A 21741-nucleotide genomic window follows, 5' to 3' on the forward strand; every position below is an offset into this window, starting at 1 on the left:
TTCTGAACAATTCTGAGCTTTACGAAAACACTGGCGAAGTCAACACCCAACATTTCCAGGAGCCTGGGTTCCACCCAAGCCTTGCTCAGGGAAGACGGGGCCCTTCCTCGTTCCATTCACCATGTGGCACTCCTGTCATCCTTCTGCCTGGACACTAGCCCTTCCTCAGGAGAGCTGGGCTCCTGCCCAGGCATCTGTGCATGTGTGCGTGCGTGCGTGTGTGTGTGTGTGTGCGCGTGCGTGTGCATGGGGGGCGGGAGAGGAGGGAGAGGGGATTCTGTTCCTCTGTGGTGATTCCACCAGTCAGTGGAAGGCTCTGAGCAGAGGCAAGGTGAAGCGACAGTGACACCAAGTGCCAAGAGTGGGAGCTTTGCTGTGGCAGCCGGTGTGGTTTTCTCTCCTCAAATTATAGGAGCGGAAAGGCCTAGTTGCTGTCCGCGGCACTCCCCTCGAGGAGAGGGTCACAAGAGCCTCTAGAGGCTGACTTAAGGTCCATATTCCACTCCGCTCGTTTAGATGAAGGGATTGGCTCTCTGGGAATTAGATACAGAATGGGGGCTTCGAATAGATTTTTAAAATAAAAATCACGGTGAAATGTCTTGGCTAGAGCACGACACAGAGGTCCGGGTTGCCATTTCAGCCCCAAACTGGTCCTTCAGCCTCTTCTGGAGAATAAGCGTGGCCCGTGGATAGGACCACAGGTGGCCCCTCCTTGCTGGTGATGGAGAGCTGTCAGGTTACCGGGGCCAACCTTTGTATACAGGGAATAACCTGCTTCGCTTGTTTAAAAAAAAAAAAACAACAACAAAACAACCACTGACCCACTTCTCTGTGTTTGCCACAGAGGCTGCTCCTGACTCAGGGTCCCTGTGGCCAGAACTCCACCTTGTTAAGTCATGGGTCGGGGACTAAGATGCATATTCTTATGAAATGGCCCCTGAGAGGGACTGGGCACCTTGGGGGGCAGAGAATTCTGTGGCTGCTGAGAGGGGCTCTCCCCCAGTGCCGCTGGACCTACTCTGACAGCTCTTCCTCAGACATCTCCCCAGGGGAGGAATATGGCCAAGTTGGTATTTGCCTTCTGGCCAGTGCTTGTCCTCAACTTGGCTGAGACTTCTTCCTTCACGGGAGATAAGGAGGGAATAGATCTGTTTGTCCAGGTGTCACCAATCCAGTGACTGTCTCAGGCACATGAGTGTCTTCAGGGTGTAGGATCAGATCTAGTCCTCCCCCGCCCCTCCTCCTTCCCCCTCCCTTCCCCCGTGACATCTCTATTTCTGATCTGGATGTGCCGTAAACAACAGGTTGATTCAAAACCAGGAGGCATTGGGAAACCCTTTGGGTAGGAGATTTCGAAATGAGATTTAGATTAGAAAAAATATAGTGGGGTGAGGCTCTAAGGAATAAAAGAGACTGAAAAAAACCTCCCCTCCCGCCCTCCCCACCCCCCGTCTCTCAGCTGGATATCGGGGATAAACAGAAGAGCCCTGAAGAGCCTAGAGTGGGGGAGAGGGGACAGCCAACACGAGCAGAAGGCTGTCCCCACCTCTGCCCATCACCAACAAGGAGGCGATGCCACACCTGGAACGTGTTTCCAGTCTAGGACGCATCAGCTTCAGCGAGGTGTAGATAGATCAGAGGCCCCCCACAGAAGAGAGAGGGGCCTGGGGTGGGGGCAGGGAGCCAGGTTGGCAGGAGGATTAGGAAAAAACTTCGTTACAAAAAGATTTGAAAAGTCTTGTTGGGTAATTTAGGAGGGGATGAGGTGCAGCGAGGAGTAAGGAAGCCTCAGCGACCCCGGCAGAAGGGGCAGCCTCTCACTGCAGACCGATGGGCTTTAGCTCAGGACACCCTGGCATCGGGTGGCTCCAAGTGGCAGGTGCCTCTGACATGAAGGGCACAGGGGAAGATGCTGGCTGGATCCAGAACTGCAGAAGGTGGCCGTGAGGAGAAGGAGAGGGAAACTGAGGAACAAGGAGAGGAAGATCAATGAAACCAACTCTGAAGAAGGAAAGGAGGTAAACAGAAGGAAAGGCAGGAGGGGCGTCCTAGAAGGAGCAAAAAAGGAAGAAAAGGAGAGCGGAGATTATGCCCCTCATTTGAAGGCCTTGGAGCGGAGCAGTCAAGACTGAGTCTCCAAATGTGGTCGGTACTCGGAAAGCTTGTCGTCTGACCAGTAAATCCCTTTCGTCCAGTGGGACCAAGAAAGCGGTGCTCTTCGAGGGTGTACGTTTAGCACCATACTTCGTAGAAACCGTGAGCGGCACTGCAAGAACCAGCTAACCAGTTATGAACGAGAGGGGCTTATGATTCATGAGCGCGCCAACCGCCCCCACACAGAAGCCGTGACGTCCCCGTCTCGTGCAGGGTGGGGACCCACCTAACCGGAACCGCCACCCAGCCTCTCCCAGTCTCCTTAGATGACGAGCTATGGCATCCTCGGTCCACCCAACTCAGCCCCCAAGCATCTTGCCGGAACATCAGTAAACAAGTACAGGTGAAGGGAGTCACAGACCTCTGCGCTTTGTGCCGTTTTCTCCCAGGGCCCAGCCCGTGACCGACCCGGGGTTTCTCATCACAGGCTGCGTATCCTTTCCTTAAACAGTAGTCAGAAGGTCTCCAAACACCTCCCTCTGAGCTCAGAGTAAGTTTCTTTTCTGTTTCTTTTTATGTTCTCTTACCATGGCCCAGGAAATCTAACAGTTTGCCCGAACCCCGTGGGAACGTCATCTTTCCCCTCCGGCATTTCCAGCATTCTCAACAGCCAGCGCAAACTTGACCATAGCAGTTGGCCAGCCTTCCTGCTCAAGATGAACCAGAGATTAATGTTATTAACCACAACATCCAACATTTGTTTAGGGATTTACACCTCACAAAGCAAATAATTATCTCATTTAATCCTCACAAGAATCCTGTGTTACTGTTACTTCCCGAGTTTCAGAAAGATAATGCATCTTCCTTGGTGCCAACTCGCAGACATAAGAGTCACTCACATCCTCTGACTGCAAATCCTCTGCGCTTGCTTGCTTTCTTTTTTTTTTCTTCCTAATGTTTGTTTATTTTTGAGAGAGAGACAGAGCACAAGCAGGAGAGGGGCAGAGAGAGGAGACACAGAATCCGAAGCAGCCTCCAGGCTCTGCGCTGTCAGCACAGAGCCTGACGTGGGGCTCGAGCTCCAACCATGAGATAACGACCTGAGCTGAAGTCGGATGCTTAACCGACTGAGCCCCCCGGGCGCCCCAAATCCTCTGGGCTTCCCACACAAGGTCGTGGGCCCCGTAGCGATTCCAGAGTAACGTCAGGGTTGTGATTCTTGGGTCTCTTTCCTGACCCCAGCTCTGCACCCTGGGTGACCTCCGACATCAGCCTTCCTCCCACCCATTCTTAGGCTACCCCTACTTCCATGATCACCAAGTGGGAGAAGAATGAATCTCCACTTCTTGGAGAAGAGTATATACATGAAGCAAATGGTTCTTACATTTCCTTTTCCAAAAACTCTTAATCAAAGTCACCGTAAAGGTTTCTTCTCATTACAAAATGAATGTGGGATCATTGGAGGAAAAGTACAAAGTGTAGATAAACAAACAAGACAGTAAAATCCGAATTCCACCACTGAGTAATAACTTAGTATTATGAACGCCATGGTGTTTAGTCTTCCATGATTTTTATGGTGTACACGTGGACTTGTTTGTGTATATCGGAATATAAAATGTGCCTGCCCATAACACTGTTTTGGAATCTGCTTTTTAAGCTTCACATATTGTAAACATTTTCCTGTTAGTAAATATTTCTGTGATATCATATTTATTAGATATATAATATGTCATTATAATTTTTAACGGTAGTCTAGAATTAAATATTTAGATTGTTCCTAGTTTTCATTATTATGACCAGTTTTATGAGAGACTTCTAGGTCTGATTTTAATTTTCATTTCCTTGATTATGAATGAAGCTGAATTTTTTCATATGATTTTTGTCATTTGAAGCTCATTCACAAATAGCCCATCCATACTATTAACAGTTTTCAGTGGTGTGTATTTTCTTTTTTTTTTTTTATTGGTATGTAACAACTCTCTGTGTTAAGGCTAAAATTTATATTGCACTTGAAAAAAAATTTTTTTAATGTTCATTTTGAGAGAGAGTGAGCAGGGGAGGGGCAGAGAGAGAGGGAGAGAGAGGATCCGAAGCAGGATCTGTGCTGACAGAAGCGAGCCCCATGTGGGGCTCGAACTCATGAACCGTGAGATCATGACCTGAGCCGAAGTTGGACACTCAACCAACTGAGCCACCCAGGCGCCCCTACGTTGCATTTTAATGCACCATTTTGAATTTGGGTACATACCGATTTCCCCCCACCCAACTCTCCCAAATGGACCATAGATGCTTTGCTCTTTTTCCTCTACTTTTTCTTTAACAAATTGCACCCTCCCCCCCACCCAATAAAGCCAACTTTGTAAAGCTCTCCTCCCCCAGTGCTCACCCCAGAAGCACTCTGGCCTCCTTGGGGAACACCATTCCTCCCCGTGTAGGCACCAATCCCGATAAGGATGGCTTCCATCCCTTCCGCCCCGACTTCCAAAACCTCACTGCCTCCTCCCCTTATACCGGCCTCTGGCTGGGGGTGGTGGTGGACCCCCAGAGGCTCTTGCATAATGCTTCAGAAAACTCCGACCTGCGCCTCTCAGAACCCCTCGAGAACAGTGGAAGAGAACGATCGAGCAGACGTCTTGTGGGGGAGGCGGTACTAGTCAGGTCTGTCAGGGCAGGAATGTAGAGAACCCCACTCTCGGAGGGCCCCTCTTGCTTCCGAGCAGGGTCCTAATGGCAGGGGTGCGCTGGCAGAGATCCTGCGGTCCTCCTCCTGAGTCCCAGGCGGTCCGTTCCTTTGCCCTGTTATTACCGCTGGCAGGTTTGTTTGTGCCTCTGGCAAAAGGGACACAAGTCCTACCAGTTCTCCTGGTGTCCTTCAGCAACTGGCCCGCCCTGCGCCCTGCGCCCTGCGCCCTGCCCTGTGCCTGTGCGCGCGCGTGGGGAGGAGGAGGCGCCCAGGCCTGTTACCTGGAGCCCCCCCCACCCCCCCGCCAGAGGTGGGGGAGGCCAGGAGGGGGCTGAGCAGGAGCCGGCCGGACGAGCCTAGGTGGTGAGGACGGGATGAGTTTCTTCCCCACCGAGATCACTACCTTGGAAAACTGGGACTGTAGGGAGGAGGTCAGGGTACACTGCGGGCGGGTGTTGGGAGTTCACTTCGGCGCTCCCCCCGTGGGTTTGGAACGCCATGACCCGCTCTCACTCCCCTAAGTGTCTCCCCTCCCGCCCTTTCTCCAGGGTTGGCCTGTTTGGAAGATGGCTGTGGCTGTGACTTAAGCAGGAACAAGCCACCTGGCATTTCTGTGGGAGGAGCTAGACTCTGACACCCTGGCCCCCTTGGTCTCTGCAGCTGGGCTTAGGAGTTTCCAGAACTACCTTTTCTTTTTTCCTTTTCCCACACACTTTCTGGGAAGGCAGTGTGATGCTCTACGGTGAGAGCCTAGGGATCTGCCCAGGAGTCAGGTGGCTATGATGACCTTGACAGTATGTGACCTCTTTAGGCTTCACTTTCCTCTTCTGGACAGAAAACAGTGCCGACCTTGGGGCTGGTAGGTGGGCGCTCAACCTTGTCCGGGTTTCTCCCTCCTTTCCCTTTTCTCAACCCTATTGACATGGGGAGCACTGGGGAGCTTCAGAGATCTGTGCTCCAGGGTGGGGCTCCGAGGCAGCCCTTTCCTGCTGTCCTCAGTGCTCACCCACTAGTGCACCTGTCCCTCCCTACCCGCCCCCCCCACCCGCCTCCCACATGGACTGGGCCACCTCCGTGGCCCAGAAGGTGACCTTATTCATCTTTGCAAAGCCAATGTGTCAGCGCAGTGCTTGACACAGAGTGGGTGCTCAGGGTCCAGAGAATTAGTAGAGAATGGGAAGGAAAAACCCTCCCGTTTCATAAACATCGAGAATTTGAGAGACAAGAAAGAGCCCCAGCTTGAGAGTCCAACCAACCTCAGGCTAGAGCCCGGCCTCATCGCTTGCTGTCCATGTGACCTTGAGCAAGATATTTAATCTCCTTGAGCCTCAATTTCTTTGTCTATAAATAGGAACAGTAATAGCTACCTCCTGGCGTCACTGTGGGGATTAGTGATGACGTCAGAGGGAAGCGAAGCTCGAAGCTGCCTGGCGCATAGTAAGAGCTCACTGGATGGAAGCAGCGGTTAGCTGCTGTGCAAGGACTGTTTACGCGTGTGCCTGAAGTGAACGCCTGCTCCAAGAATTCTGGGGTCAGCAGTGAGTGAGTGACACCCGGCATTTCCAGGTGCCCTCGGAGCCTCTCTCGTTTGGTCTCCCACCCGGAATGCTGCGGTCCCTCTGCTCTCAAGGATGAGATGGCCACTGTTGATGCCGATGGGCAGGGTGGCCCAGCAGCCTGGCACAGAGCAGTCCACCCTGTGGCACTTGCTGTCTGCCCCGGGCAGCCCCGCCCAGAGTTTCCTCTCTGCAGGGCGGGGGGTGGCCACCCCTTAAGCTTGAAGTCAGAGCTGAAGTCTAAGGGCTGGCGGTGCCCCCGTTTGAGATCGAGGCAGGTTACACAGTGCGGCTGGCTCCCCGGCCCTCTCCTCTGAGCACATTGGCAGTTACCTGATTGGTATTTTATTCTACTTTGAAACGTCGATCAGGGTAGAAGTTCTCAGCCCATTTACACAGAGAGAACAAGGGAAGAACAGAGGAAATCTGTCACTTGATGCCCAGCTCTTATATTCAGGAAACAGAACCTGGAAGATCTAATTCTCTATGTACGTCCCTTGCCCAAGACCAGAACCTGCACATCTGCCAGCCTCCCCTGGGGGATGGGGGATGGGGGATGGAACGTCAAAACAGACTGTGGAAACTCGGGAGGGGGGCTGTGCGTGAGGAACGGAGGAGGGCACGTTGGTCTTGGACACGAGGAGGGCAGGACATCGTGGAGTCAGGTGTCCCGAGGGAGTGGCCTGGTTCTGGGTGGCCCTAGGGGATGGGCGAGGGCCAGAGGCAGTGAGAAGGGGTCTGCTTCCCCCAGCAAGTCCAGGTCCCCATCACAAGCCCAGAGTATGAGACAGCCGCCCCCAGCTGGTCTCTTCCCAGTGTTTTCTGTCTCATTCCATGCCGTTCACTGGCGTTCCACCCTGGCTCTGCCTTCCTGGGAATGGTGAACAGGTTTGGAAGTCATGACCGCTGCACCTTGGCCCCACCTTTTAGAGTTTCATGGGTAGAGTCCTGAGGGTTGTGTTGTCCAGCCTTCAGTCCCATGATGCAGTCCTGTTAGGAATTCCTTACAAATGGCTTCCCGGCCCTCCAGCGACAGTGTCTGGGGCTCCCCTCCACTGCCCCCCCACCCCCACCCCACGCGGCCACCTCATGGCTAAGCCATGCTGGGGCTCGGAAGTCTTGCCCTCCCTGCAGTGGGGTCTGCCCCTGCCTAATCCTCACGTCTTGGCCCAGGTTCTGCCAGCTGGAACCACCCGGGGAAGCCTTCCCTCTGCCCCAAGCCAGCAGCTGTGTTGCCGGTCCTTGCCGGCCACCGAGCGACTTCTCAGCCCTTCTGGCCTCCTCGTCTCCACTGCAGTTTGTCAGTTTTTTCAAAGATTTTATCGAGATGGGGGCCTAGAGACACAAAGTCTTTCTACCAGAATGGGACTTTCGAACTTAGGAACCCACCTCATTTTAAGGTGAGGAAGCTGAGAGGCGAGGTCACTTGCCCCGGGGGCCTCGCAGACAGCACGAGACAGGGCTGGGCCTCAGACCCACTGACCGGTGAGCAGCCCAAAGTGGAGGGAGGCCGTTTTGGTTGTTGACGCCACACTTCTGACCTTGGCCAAGATCACATTCGCTTTTTTGGGGAGGGCAGCCCCGTCTCCCCACGGATGTGTTGAACTTTGTGGCAGCGAAAACCCCTAAACTAGTTTACAACGTTATCTTCTTCTGGTTGTAAACGTAAGATATGCTTATTGTAAAAAAAAAAAAAAAAAAAAGAAAACACATAAAAAGGTAAGGTATAAACCTTCCTAGCACTTCCGGTTGTTAGAAAGTTTTCCCACCCCACACTTGTCTGCTTTGTTTTCAGCTCTGACCAGAGGACTCTTACTTCCATCCTCAGCGAGGCCATCTCCCTGGGCCCCGGCCAGCTCTCCTGCCAGAATCTCACCTTCTTATCTGTTCTTACTGGCACCTGGGGAGGGTTTAGAACATGCCTGTGGTGGTGGCTGAGGACAAAGCAAGCATCCAGATTGCTGATGGAAATAGAGAGACCCTCTGCCCACCCCACGGCCCACACCTCTTCCCTTCTGGGTGAGACCCCCACTCTTCCCTCCCCCCAAGCACCTTACCCCCTCTTTTGTCCTATGCAGATCCCCGATTTTCCAGCCCAGCCAGGGCTCCACTTCTCCCAAGAAGCCTTTACTCTTTCAGATGCAAAAGACTCGTTTTGGGGTTTCCCGGCATTTGTAGTCTGGCCACACGTGTGTCCCTGGTTATATATTGACTCCCACTCGTCTCTTCTCCCTGCCTGACTGGGGCCCATTTCCCAGTCAGTGGAGGCCCCCTACTTTTCCTTGCGGAGTCTGGAGATCATTATGGGCCCTCCAACTGGGCCGCCTGGCCTGATACTGCTACGGAAGGGCTCATCTGAGAGGCGTCCCACCCTTGAGTTCTTCAAAGGAGTGGGAGAGAAAGTACAGGCTCGCAGGGGGCCCCAGGAACATTCCCCCACCCCCATCCCTGGCTTCCTAGAAGCTTATCCCCAGCTCCTCCTAAAGTTGACACAACAATTATTCATCTGGGTTCCCAACAATGGGTTCTTCCTCATCTTGGGACAGGGAGAAATGGGATTTGGTTGGCCTTTCACGTTTGGAGGTTTCTAGAGATAAAAATCCTCTGTGCCTGGCTATTGAAAGAGCCACAGGGAGGGTTAGGGGCCCTTCCGATCCTCTGGGAGGATCTCCCAGGGAGCCTTACGCGTCGGACCCACGTTTTCCTTTCTCTTCACAGCACCAGGGTGCTCTTTTCCCACCTCCTGGAACATCACGTCAAAGGCCCACGCCTGGCAGCCGCCCCCTCCTCGTTGTCCATCTAGCAGGGAAGGGACAGGATGGAAGAACACTGAACCGGGACTCAGGGACCAGGTCCCCAGACTGATCATGTCTCCGCAAGCGATCTCGGGTAGGTGACGGGAAGGGCCCCTTAATCTCAAAGCCCTGGTCTCGTTCGGATTGCCTAGAGGCGCATGCTGCCTCCTGGTCTGCGTCGCAGCAGAGTGCACAGTGCTTCCGAGCACAGCCCGAGCCAGGCTGTCTGCTCCCAGCCCAGACCCACTCGTCAGTCAGGAAACCTTGGGCCACCACCTACCTTCTCTGCCAGTGGTGGTAACAGCACCTTCCAGACGGTGGCCGAAAGATCAAGTGAGCGCGTGTGCGTGAAACACAAAGTGTGCCCCGCACAGAACAAGTGCTGTGCAAATGTGGCCGTCCCTATCGCTAGGTGTCTGAGCCGGAAGTGACGTGACCTTTGTGCCCTGTCATTTGGGATCACGGTTTTCCTCCTGTGGTCCTGGCAGGGAACTGGGAAGAGAAGCCGAAATGGGACCCCGAGTGACTGCACTGGCCTGGCGGAGACCCACGTCAGGATGTGGGAGTCAGGCAGGTGAGGCGAGCTGAGAGGAAGCCCGGCTGCCACAGCCGAGAGCAGAGTCTCAGCCCAAGGGTCGCAGGCCTTGACTGCCAAGACCACGGGCAGGCCACCTAATCTATCCAGCCCAGATTCCTGTCTTGACTCGAGGCCTACTGGTAACCATATAAGGGTAGATCTTTGAATAGAATGCGACAATTGTTTTGATTAATTTCCCTGCAGGTGGAAAAAGAGGTCCATGGGACAAAAAAGCAGAAATGCAGAAGACGAGAATTCTTTGATTTTAATAGTTGGGGGAAAGTTATAAAATAAAAGACAACACAGAGCGTTAGGACTCCCCCAGGTTGCAATAGCACAGGGACACAGAAATATAGACGAAACAGGGCTTCCAGGTAATGTTATCTCACACTATTTAACTTCCAGAATACAGCAGTTCCCAGACACTCCAAACTAAAGCAGTCTTCTGCAACGATCTCTACACACTCGGAGGGAAGTCAGGGCAGCCTGCCTCCCGTCGGCAGCCAACGCTGGTGCTGCCTACGGTGTGGCTGCGCTGGGCGGCCCAGCCCGCCGTGTTCCGCGGACCTCTTTCGAGTCTGCCTTCTCGTTCTTCTGCAGGCTGGCTCCACTCCTGCCCCTCTCTCCCTTTCGACCCACGCCCCTTTCCTGTTTTCAGCAGGAGGCACAGCCAAGCCGATAGAGCCTGGCTGATATCCTCAGATGGAGCCAAGCAGCCCAAGGACGGCTCTGTCCTTACGTGCTCACAACCCAGCCTAGCCATGTGAAAAACAGTCAGAAAATGGCTCCAAAATAACTTGATAGCCATCTAATACTGTCCTCCTGAGAGGTTTCTGATGTGTCTGGTTATTATTCTCTGTCCCCCCCCCCCCCCTTTTTTTTTTTTGCTGCCGTCCTAGGGTTTTTCACTCAACCAGGAAAAAGGCAGGCCTTGCAGCCTGGCCCCATAGTCTTCTCAGTGTCTCAGACGGTGGACCCGGCGCATCAAAGACTCCTCGCTTCCGCCGGGCTTCCTCCTCGAGCCGCAGCTGGGCTAACTCGGCCTTCGCCATGGTGACTCTCGTTCCACAAAAGGAGGTCTGTTATTAGGAGGCAAGCAGGCTCTCGGGAACCCCCAGGCTTGCCTTGAAAGGATGTGGGAGGGAGGCAGGGTCACGGGGGAAGGGAAGAGCCAGTGTGATGCGCTACCCCAGCCCAAGGCGAAGAACAGAGCACGGCGCGTTCCCCAGGCAGGGCCGGAGGAAAGTCTCAGGTTAAACGTCTCAGGAGAACCAAGGCACAGAGGAGGTGTGAAATGTCCAGGATAAATAGAACCGCACGGGGAGGGAGAAAAGCCAGCTCCATCCTCTCTTAAAAACAGCCGCCATCGGCACCAAAAATATATTAATATCTGTACATTTGTCATCTTTAAAAAAAGGAAATAAAACTTCCTTGGCACCTTGTAGTCGATTTCCTAAAAGTGAGGTGATATGTGGAAAGGCCTCCTGTGTGCACACGCGGGTTTGCGTCTCCGTGTGGGGAGGGCAGAGCCCCCCACCGCGGCCCTGAGCGTTAGATCCCCCCCCCCCCCCCCCCCCCCCAGGCAGCTGCCAGTTCCCCCACCGCCTCGGTGTGCAGGGAGCTCTTTACTCTGTGGTCCTCGCCCCTGCCCTCCAGAGGGCAGAGAGGGGATCTTCCGGCGCCTCCTCTGGGAGGGAAGTCCCGTCTCTAGGTGTGCTCTCCTTCAACCTGAAGGCAGCCTTGGCCTCACGGCCGCCCCGTACTCACACGTGTCTGCCCAGGCTCGGCCCGGAAGACAGAGATGCAGCCGCGAGCAGAGCTCACTCGATGTGGCGCCTGAGTGAGCACGTGTGCTGGGGGGCTCCGGTGGTCCCCATCGCCGTGTCCGGCAAGGGGTGGCGGCGGGAGGACCGGCCAGGCAGCGGGGAGGGGGGCCCAGGCCGGGCGGCACCGCTCACAGGTGGTGGTTGCTCTGTAGCAGGGAGGTGACGGTGCTCTGCAGGGCCACGGCCACCTTCTTGGAGGTCTTGCGCAGCAGCGGGCTGTCGGGGTGGTGCTCCTTCAGGTGCAGGACGTGGCCCTCCTGGCTCTCGGACGTGCAGCCACACTCCTCACACACGTACAGCTTGGCCCGCCGCTCCTTGTACGCGTACTTCTGCTGCACGCCGTGGATCTTCTTGAGATGAGACTCCAGGGAGCAGCGCTGCGTGAAGGCCTTGTCGCACAGGCTGCATTTGTAGGGCCTCACGCCTGCAGGGACAGGAGGGCAGGTGTCAGGGTCCTGACAAGGAGCCCGCCGGCAGCTTCCCTGACTCAGGAAGGCCGGGCCACCTGACACGGGGGAAGAGGAACAGAGGAGGCCCGTCTGCCTCCGGCTCCCCGAGCGGCCTCACCGATGAGCTGAGGAGGACCTGGGGCCTGAGCTCCGAGGCGCCCCTCCGAGGCCACCCCGCCGCCGAGGCGAGCGGGCATCGCCACGGTCCCCCGCGTGGCCCTGGCCGGGCAGAGTCTGGGTGTGCTCGCTCCCAGCCAAGGGGCTCCTCTTACCAGTGTGGGTGCGGACGTGTCTCTTCAGGTCGAATGTGTCATTGAAGCCCTTCCCACAGTAGGTGCAGAGGTGCCTCTTGACGTCATTGTGACACTTCATGTGACGATTCAGCATGCGCTGGTAGGTGAAGGCCTTCTGGCAGATGTGGCAGGTGAAGAGGTCACCGCCGGCACTGTCCCCGAGGGTCACCTGCAGGCGAGGACGGTGTTGCTGACAGATGACCAGGAGCCGTGGCTGCAGTCCACACAGCAGGAGGACACAAAGCCACCCCCGCCTCCCGGGGGAAGCCGCGCTCCACACCTCTGGGCCCCCAGGCCCGCCGTGGTGGGGCTGGAGGGCACCTTTGGGTCAACGGTCGGGCCTCCTGTCCGGTTCCCAAATCCCCTTTCGCGGTTGCCGCGCGGCCCCTTTACCTTCTCGGGGGACGGGCAACTGACTACCTGTAGAAACAGCTGGTTCACCATCACCTGGTAGAAAGGTGAGCTCCGATCTGCGGCTCTACACCTCTGCCCTCTGACCTCACTCTCCGAGGGGATGTCCGCCGCGCGGGCCCTACGGCAGCCCCCCTCGGCCCAGCCTGGAGGCCCCCGGCTTTGACCCGAGCCAGGCCCACCACAGCATGACTCGAGTCCCTCTGCCTCCTCACGACTCTCTTGCTTATAAACCTTTTCCTTTTTCTTTTTTTTGTGATTACGGAAAACCTCACGTCTCAGCTGTGGAAACGAGTGCCGTTTTAACTGTCATGTAGGGCCGGTCTTGCTTTATCTTTCCCTCCCAGCCTCCCCCCGCTGCCCTGGATCATTGGAAAGAAAACCCCGGCCACCCTCTGCTCCCCGGGCACCTGTCCAGCACCTTGGCCAGCACGGGGAGACGTGGTCTCCACCTTGGCCAGCACGGGGAGACGTGGTCTCCACCCTCCGCCTCGGTTACCGTCCGGAGGTCGGTCGTGCTTTGCGGGTGCCCCGGTTGCCGGCACCCCCTCCTGAGCTCCCCGGGCACCGGGTCACCCCGTCACCCCGCACCTCCCCCTCCACCGCTTCTGGCACTGGGGCGATGCCGCCTGTTGCTAACTAGTCGAGACCTTTTGGGTCAGGACTCGCTCCTCTGGCACATCTGCCATCCTGGGCCCTCTGCTCTCTCTGCACGGCCTCCCTACCCACCAGGATCCACGGGATGGGAGGGAGGCCCGCGAGGGCTCAGGGGCACCGCGCCGGCTCTCTGGCCAAGCACCCGGGACACGTGTGGCTGGTCTCCCTCTAGTTACAACACACACTTGGCCCCCACGGGGAAGAGAGGAAGGAACAGCATTGCACTGCCAGCTTTCTTCGGCCCTTCGGCACAGAGAAAAGGGCTACCAGAACCCTGCCACTACATCACCGCTGGCGGGTGCTTCCGGACCCTAGAACTTTCAGGAACGCGGGGCCTAGCCAGGGACAGCCCTGCTGTCTGCGCGCTCCTCGAAAGCAGGGGCCCACGCTCCTCACTGCCCCCGCTGCTGAGCACAGCTCCCAGCTCTCGCCCCAGACACGGGGCCTCATGCGGAGGGGGCCGGAAGTGGCACACCCGGGGAAGGTGGAGGCCGCCGGGCACAGGCCTCAAGAGACAGTTAACCACCAGGTGGACTCCAGAGCTCACTCCGGATGCGGCACGGATGGGAACCCAGGAGAAGGCGCTGGGCCGGGCTCATGTCTCCATGGGACTCGCTTTTCCTGGGACTCGCAGAGAGGTGGCTCCCCTTGAGGCCAGAAACAAAAGGAAACAACCCCTGGAATGGCCTCCAGAGGGTGGGATGTCTCTTGCACCCCGCTGCTCCTTCTCAATGTATGACACTGTCCCATCGGACCTGCTTCTCTTCTTTTCTGTCCCCATCTGTGCCTTGCTGGGTTCACTTCTCTACGGGACCCTGGAGCCAGATGCAAGGCCAGCTACTGCCTAGGTCTCATTTGTGCCACGTCTTGTGGGCCGGACACAGGACTATAGACATGCTCCTGGTCCTTGGAGACAGTGTGAGGGTCGGTACCTTCATTTTGGTGCGCAGGAAGCCGTGGTCTCTGCTCTGGGGGTCTGCCAAACGACTCATGTCATCAGAGGGCAGCTGGGCTACCACGCAGGGCCCAGGGGCCACACTATAGCTGGAGTCCCGAAGGCTCATGTCCAAAACCAGGGGGCAAGACGGGGGTTCAGCCACTGACGGCTCTGGCTCCCGGTAGGGCTGTGGTGGGCAGAAGCCCAGACTGACTGCAGAGAGAAGAAATGCCAGGTGAGGGGCTTGGTGGGGAAAACAGGACCCTGTGGGATTTCAGGAAGGTTGCCTGGCAGCGGGCTGCCCCTTGCAGGCAAACGGCAGAGCAGGGCTGCCCCCGGTCCATACATGCTGCGCCTCCCTCCCGCCCCATTAAGGTAATTACAGGTGACGCCCGCCAAGCACCACAGCCCACAGGCCTGCCCGCTGAGTAATTTGTGTCTTAGCGGAACTGGGAGGACCCGACCTGCCCTGCCAATTATCCCTCCAGAGTTGTCTGCCTGCCCCACCTGGGCCAGTCCCTCTGGATTCCGGGCCTCATCCACGCTCCTGCGTGGACAAGGGGCACCACTGGAGGCCCTGGGCCCAGGGATCCACCCCTGCCCCTGAAGGGTCCCTGGTGGCCTGAGCCACTCTGGGCTTCTTCTTTGGGCTGCTGGCCTGGGGTGGGGGGGGGGGGGGGGTTGAGTGGTCCTCCAGGCTGGCGGGTGTCGCTGTTGCCAGCCATCAGGGTTCTAGGCTCCCCACTCCCACTGGCCAAGCTCGGCAGGCAAACAGGCCAGGTGAGGTGGGGCAGGGAGGAGGTCAGGGAGCAGCAGGTGGATGCGGTGTAACAGTCTCCTGGGCGGCCTGCCCGGCGGTTGCGCAACCCTCCCCTACAGCAGGGACCGCTTGCTTGCTCGTGGCCCAGCGAGGGCTGGGCTCCCAACCTCCGCCCTCCGAGGCGCCGATACCTGGCAGTCCTTTGACGTGGCCGCTCCCCACGGCAGACACCTCACACTAAACGGGGCCAGAGAGGCTTGGCCCCAGTGCGGAGTAGAGAAGACGAATGGCTGCCTCAGTGACACACAGGGTACGGGTCTCAGAGCCGACAGAGCTGGGGCAAACTAGCTCATGTTTTCACTTATCGGTATCTTTCCTCCCAAAAGGCTAAACTCTATTATACAGTTGACCCTTTAACAGTGCAGGGGATAGGGGCCCTGACCGCCACCCCCCCCAGCATACGGTCAAAAGTCCGAATAGAACTTTTGACTCCCCCAAAACTTAACTACTCATAGCCCGGAAGCCTTAGCGATAAGAGATACAGTTGACTAACACACATTCTGTAGGTTACATGTATTATAACAATAAAGTAAGCCAGAGGAAAAAAGTGTTAGTAAGAAAACGGTAAGAAAGGGAAAATGCAGGGGCGCCTGGGTGGCTCAGTCGGTTGAGTCCGACTTCAGCTCAGGTCATGATCTCGCGGTCCATGAGTTCGAGCCCCGCGTCATGCGCTGTGCTGACGGCTCAGAGCCTGGAGTCTGCTTCGGACTCTGTGTCTCCTTCTCTCTCTCTGCCCCTCCCCCATTCATGCTCTGTCTCTCTCACTCTTAAAAATGAATAAATGTTAAAAAAAAAAAATTTAAAGAAAGGGAAAATGCATTCACTGTACTGTATTTATCAGAAAAAAATCCACATAGAGGTGGGCCCGTGCAGTTCAAACCACATTGTTGTTCAAGGGTCAGCTCTGCTTAAAGCCCAAAAGCTAGGAACATTTTCCAAGCTTCAAAAGGAAAGGTCAAGAAGGGTAAAGGAAGGAAAGGACGAAGGTCTTCAGGGAGAAGGACTCAGGAGGCTGAGTCAAGGTCTCAGACACGAACAAGGCCCTCAGCACCCCCTGCCCCAGAGCTGGTGAGACAGAGAGGACCAGGACCCAGGGAGGGAGGGGTGGTCCCAGGGCAGGAGGGCCACTGCCCTCCCGTCTTCTCCCGGGACACCGCAGGCAAGGCTGGAGGTGGAAGGCAGAGGAACGTACTGATGGAGGAAGGGTGAATATGAAAGCACCCAAGTTTCGGGAGAGGCCCTGGCTCTCGCCCCCTCAAAACACAACAAAGGTCTGACAAGGGCAGAATGCGCCCGCCTGCCGCCCAGAACCCGTTCTGCTGGCACTGGCGTCTGCCTGTCCAGGGGACTTTGATGAGCCACCTCATTCCGGGAGTTGATTCACCAGTGCCTGGCCCTGGCCTGGCCTCTGAGCTGGCGTGGCGCCTCTCTCTGAACGCCGGGAGGCTGGACATCAGGCCCGAGCTCTTGGGGTCCCTCCGGCCTGCCCACAGCGATGGCTGTCTGTGTGCACAGGAGGGGGGCTGGGGGAAGGCAGGGGTGTGTCTATCCCTCCCCTTCTGACGCCGGTTTACCAGCCACCGGAGATCTTGGCCAAGAACTCAAAGCTGAATGACAATTTCCATTTCTCAATCCAGGTAGAGACAAACAGAAACCTCTACCGTCTTCTGTCTCTCGGTATCGCATAGCCTGAGCGAGGCTCCTGAAAGCTGGAGCCCGGCCACACCGCCTGCACAAGGAGCGGCAGAGGGAGGAGTGACGGCAGGTGAGGGCTAACCAGTTTGTTCGTGCTCAAAGTGAGTTGTCACTTTGGCTCCCTTGCTCCACTGACGGGGTGGCGGTGAGGTGTTCAACGGCTAGGGTTCCAAGGGTCCAGGCCGGTTTGGGAGAACACCCGCTTCCCGCGCCCGCCTCTTCCCGTTCCACAGAAGCCTGGCAATGCTGGTGCTGGGGAACTGGGGACAGGGAGCGAGCCTGCCCGGTCTGGCCTCGGAGCTGCCTCTACCCTCAGCCAGGGGCAGGGGAGGCCGGACGCACCGCCACTCGGCTGCCAGGGTGGGGACGTTTGCCTCATCCCATCCACCCCGCCAAACCTGTCTTCCCGCCACCCCCGGGAGCATGGCCCTGCCTCGGCCGCACGCACAGGGCGTGCTCAGGGCATGCCGCTCCTGTCACTGGGTGTCACTGGGTGGCCGGAGACAGGAAGCAGAACTGGTCGGGCCCTGCTTGTGCTGCTCTCTGTCCCCTAATTAGACGTTTCCGGCAAGGCGGCGGCTGTGGCTACTCATCGCCCGCCCACAGCTGTGGAGAATGGCGAGGCCGCACCAGCCTGGCCCTCTCCCTACTCCTTCAGGGGTTCGCGGGTTCCCCTCGTGTTGGCCCAGCTCGCCTCCACTGGATGATGCCGAGCGCCGGGCCGGGAGCAGTTTGCCACCCGAGGCCCTTCTCCTCCTTCCCCCGGCAAGCCCCGCCTCCCTCGGACTGAGAGCTGCTGGCCAAATACTGGACAGAGGGCCAGGTCCTACCCCTACCCAGCAAGGCCTCAGGTCGGGGCTGGGCACGGGGCCCGGTGCCGGCTCCCCAGGGAGAGCAGGTAAAGCAGATGTGAGGACCCAGCCTCTGACCACACGGGGGCCGGTGCTCGTGCTGACCCGGGGTGTGGTTAAGTCAGCTCTGAACGGGCAGGGACAGCGTATCAGCACGGCCCAGGTTGGTGTTATCAGGGAAGGCAGGAGTCCCCCGTGCCCATCTCCCCCGGCCCCAGCAGGTCAGCTCTCGATGCCCGAAAGGCAGCTAGTGCCAGCCAGGTGGCAGAGGCGGGCGGGCCCTGGAAACACAACGGGCTGGTTGCTCAGCGCATTGTGCCCGCTCTGAATGCCAAGTTTTTCTCTCAGGCAGTATCTTTTCCCCCTTTCCCAACTGCCTGTCGTGCCGTGGCCACAGCCAAGCTAACACGGAGCACCCGAGCCCTCACACCAGGGCGGATGGCCCCGACCGGCCGTGAACTGTGCTTCCCTGCGCGTCCTTGCCGCCCTTCTGGCCACCACAGGGCCGCGCGCCCCTGTGGGACACCACCCTTGTCAGAAGTAACCATCGGCAGTGGCCACCCTCCGCTCTGGTCCTCCCTGCGCCCGGAGGCCTTGCCCTCACCTGCTTTCTTTCTGGGACAAATGGTCTGGCAGGAGTCTGCCTCGGGTCACCCCAGCCTGGAATGGTTTGGCAGCTTTGGGAGACGGCGCCCCATGGGACAGGCAGGCGCCCCATCTAGGCCACTGCCCGGGCCCACGTTGCTCTTCTGTCCCCATCCATGTCTGGCTTTCTATGCTCCCTGCCTTGCTCCCTGGAGAGTGCGGCAGACTCGTCCTTCGCTGCCAGCACGTCCCAGGAATGACAAGAATGATCCTCATTGGAGGCCTAATTTCCCCCCGCCCATACACATATACTCTGGGGACCAAAGATGACCGAGAGGCCTGTCCACCGCGGCCGGACAAAAAGCGGCTCCCTGGGACAGGCATGTGCTGGCGAACTGGCAAGATAGACAAGAGAGGCCCCAATGCGGAGAAGGGGGTGCCTGGAAGAGGCCCTGGGACACCCACATCTGGGAGCACCTCCTTACAGCTTCTAGGCTGTTTCCGGGCTCATCTCTCTACCCTCAAGTACCTTCCTGGCTTTTCGTTGTTCCTCAGCAGGGGCTTGGCGAACGGGGTTTCCCCAGCATCCCCTTCAGTGCAAGACATGGAATTCGGGCCCTGGGTACAGGTGCTTGGAGTTCTCCTCAAGAAACCAGCATTAGTCCCAGCACATTAATACTGACACTACAAAGGAGCAACGCTGGGGGCGGGGGAAGTGAAGGGCTCAAGGCCAAGCTCTTGGGCCCAAATAGGTAGCTGTTAATCTCCCTTCCACTATGACCTTTTAGCCCCATGTGCCCACTTCTGGGCTTTTTCCTCAGCTTTGGAAGGAGAGTGAGGCCAGGGAATGGTTCTGCCCTGGGGGTGGGAACTTCTAGAATCGTGTCTCAGGGAGAGAGGCTGGAGTGCTGGTCAGACTGGAGCCTTGGGCCTTCAGTCAGTAAGAGTGCCTCCTTCCAGGCGCTCTCTGATGCTTTAAGGGTCTCAGAGGGCCCTGGCAGGAAGGTCAGACCTCAAGCATTTCACTCTTCCCCAGCTTCGGCCCCCCCTCCCCCAGTGCCTCTCACAGTGGGAATGGGGTCAATGCTTAGCTGGTCACAACGTGCTGAGTCTGTGAGGTGGGGTGAAGGAAACGTGCCCAGCCGGCTCCTGGGGTCATGGTCGGCTAGTGATGGAATGGCTCAGCCAGGGGACAGGCCACCACAAAACACACTCCCCACTCTGCAGCCAGCTGAGGCACCCAAGCGTGGCCCGAGAACATTCCCTTTCTCATTTCCAAAACCTGTGGGAAAACTCTCCAGTGGGCCACATGGCCTTTAGAGGCTAAATTAAGTGCTTTGCCTTCTACCCTTGGCCTCACCCCACAGGACTCTCCCTCCCCAAGACAATGAGAGCAGATTGTCACCTGTGCCCTCCAGGTTTTGACCCCCTACCCAACATCTGGGCCAATCCCCTCCATCCTGTGTGAGAGGCCTGCACATCTCCCCTCACCTGGACAGCAGCAGCGGGGGGGGGGGGGGGGGGGGGGGGGGCACAGACCACCCAGAAGCCTTCCTCATCACCCGCTGGGACAGCCCCTGGGGAGAAGCCTCCCCCACCACTCCCACTATGGCCACCAGGACCGTGGTGGGGAAAGGTGGGGAAAATCACCAGGATGCAAGGAAGTCAATGATTTGAACGAACGGAATTTCTTTGTCCTTTGTAAAAGTCAACACATGATCTGTTACTGATTGGGATGTGAAATAAAACTAAAAATAACAGCACACCGAGTCTCCTGCAAGGCTCAGCTCACCTTTCACACAGTCCAAGTTCAGTTTATCAGATCCGAAGGAGCAGCTAAGCAGCAATGCAAACACAGGTGAGGGAGGAGGCAGGAGCGAAGAAGGGGGCTCCGATCCTCTCCCGGCCCTTTGCGGGTGGAACAGCCACCCTGCCAGGGAACTTAGGCAGGCAGGAAGCTATAAACAGCATCCGGGGCCCACACCCTAATCCACCTCAGGTGAGCCGGCAGCTCACTTGCCTTTTGTCTCAGTTTCCCCTTGTTTTAAGGAGGCCGTAGAAGCAGCTTTAAGATAAGGTTAAGCTGGGGAACATCCCCAGCGCCACAGGCCATTGGATCCTGGCAGATCAGGCCACAGAAATCTCATCACTACACCCACTGTCTCCACCAATTTCTTCAGGAGAGAAACTGAGGCAAGAGCCCTCCCAGGGCCCCTCACCGCCCTCATTTCACCACTTTCCTACAAGGCCTGGGGCGGTGCCAGGGAGCCTGCAGATCAAGGGTCAAAGTCGGTTGGTTAATTACAACCTCTCCCCCCACCCCCTTGGAGGCTCCGGGCAGGGTGTGGGGAGGGGGAGCTCGGAAGGAAGCTGGCTTTGTCCTGACCAAGGGGGGCGGAGGAGGACAGAAGGCACGAATGTTCTCAAGGCTTCCAAAGGAAGATGCCATTGGAGAAACAACTCGGCTTACTCATTCAAAGTTGACTCCGACGCTGTCAAGGCGTCTTCCAAAAACAAGCTGGGTGCACCAGCTCCCCCCACCCCGCCCCCGCCCCGGGGCCTGGTCCCTCGGCTGTGGGATGGCTCCTTGCCACTCACACTTGCCACTCAAGTGTGTCCTCCGCGAGGCTGAAGGAGGCGCGTTTCTAATAGCGGTGGGACCGGATCCCACCTTGGTCTTCAGGACAAGCGGGGTGCGGCCGGGCGCCTGCCCCACGGTCTCCGCGAACTTTGCGGGGCGGCTAGCCGGGAGCCCCCCTCGGCCGCCCGACCCTCTCCGCGACCTTCCGGCCCTCAGAGGACGAGAGGCGGCTTAAACTGCGCCTTGTCTTACATTTCGCACAAATTTCGGCAGAAACTCCAGCTCGCTCCCTGCTCCCCGCCCCCCCCCCCCCCGGAGTGGCATCGCTCCAGTGCCCTCCTCCCGCCTCATAAAAGTCCCGGCTTTGCGGATTTACGACGTGAGAGTGGAGGGTCGCCTGAACGGTGACACACCCCGTTGCCTCCCTTGCGCCTCGGCTCGGGCCGGTGGAGGGGAGGGCGGCACCGCGCGGGGCCGCGCGCCTCGGACCCGCCCGCCCCCGGGCCAGTGGCGGGGCCTGGGAACGGCTCTCGCCCCCTCCCGGCGGCCCCCGCCCCCACCCGGCGCCTCCGCCGCCGCCCTGCCCTCCCCTCCCCTCCCCTCCCCCCGCGCCGCGGGCTAACGGGGCCGCGGCCGCTTAAACATTAAATCGGGCGCCCCGGCTGCGCCGGCCCCCGGGCGCCGCGTCGCTGCGCCCCGCACGCCCGCCGCCCGGACGGGCCTCCCGGCTCCCAGCCCGTCGGGCGCCCCGGGCTCCAGGGCAGCGGAGGGCTCGGGGCCGCGGAGCGGCGCCTCACCTGGCACGTAGATCTCGCCGCGCTCCTCGTCGGGGAGCTCGCTCCAGTTCCTCTTGCACGTGGAGACGCACGGCTTCTTCACCAGAAACGCGCGGGGCATTTTCGAACCCTGCTCGCCCGGCACCGTCCGCTTC

At 57.9% G+C, this 21741-nt stretch overlaps 2 protein-coding genes across 14 annotated transcripts in view; one reads left to right on the forward strand and one right to left on the reverse strand.

Annotated features, from left to right (window-relative positions):
- Positions 1–11149, forward strand: part of LOC109246757 (uncharacterized) — a 33411-nt gene extending 22262 nt beyond the window's left edge. For 4 of the 9 annotated variants that reach the window (XR_008421089.1, XM_053899443.1, XM_053899445.1 and 1 more), the window contains exons 3-6: positions 7507–7633; positions 8129–8352; positions 9052–9222; positions 10605–11149. Coding sequence is in view for 4 of the 9 variants with exons in the window: in XM_053899443.1 (XP_053755418.1) it covers positions 7507–7633; positions 8129–8352; positions 9052–9222; positions 10605–10762 (680 nt within the window). In the remaining 5 variants the exon portion in view is untranslated. Of the gene's footprint in view, positions 1–2691; positions 2836–7506; positions 7634–8128; positions 8353–9051; positions 9223–10604 lie in introns of those variants that run through there. The other 5 variants (XR_008421088.1, XR_008421091.1, XR_008421092.1 and 2 more) reach the window with 2 other exon arrangements.
- OVOL1 (ovo like transcriptional repressor 1) lies at positions 9946–21717 on the reverse strand. Of its 5 annotated transcripts, none has more exons than XM_019415004.2 (4): positions 21608–21717; positions 14274–14491; positions 12253–12442; positions 9946–11955 (listed from the first exon to the last, which is right to left on the reverse strand). In XM_019415004.2, exons 1-4 carry the CDS (start codon positions 21705–21707, stop codon positions 11660–11662), a joined length of 804 nt encoding a protein of 267 aa, XP_019270549.1. In that variant the 5' UTR covers positions 21708–21717; the 3' UTR covers positions 9946–11659. The 5 variants fall into 5 exon arrangements, with proteins under 5 accessions (XP_019270549.1, XP_019270553.1, XP_019270550.1 ...); XM_019415008.2 differs by lacking the exon at positions 21608–21717 and adding an exon at positions 20828–20988; XM_019415005.2 differs by lacking the exon at positions 21608–21717 and adding an exon at positions 20022–20752.
- Positions 21718–21741: the final 24 nt, after the last annotated feature.

The sequence above is a fragment of the Panthera pardus genome, unplaced genomic scaffold, assembly GCF_024362965.1.
Source record: "Panthera pardus isolate Hobbes unplaced genomic scaffold, ASM2436296v1 HiC_scaffold_12, whole genome shotgun sequence".
NCBI classification, from domain to species: domain Eukaryota; kingdom Metazoa; phylum Chordata; class Mammalia; order Carnivora; family Felidae; genus Panthera; species Panthera pardus.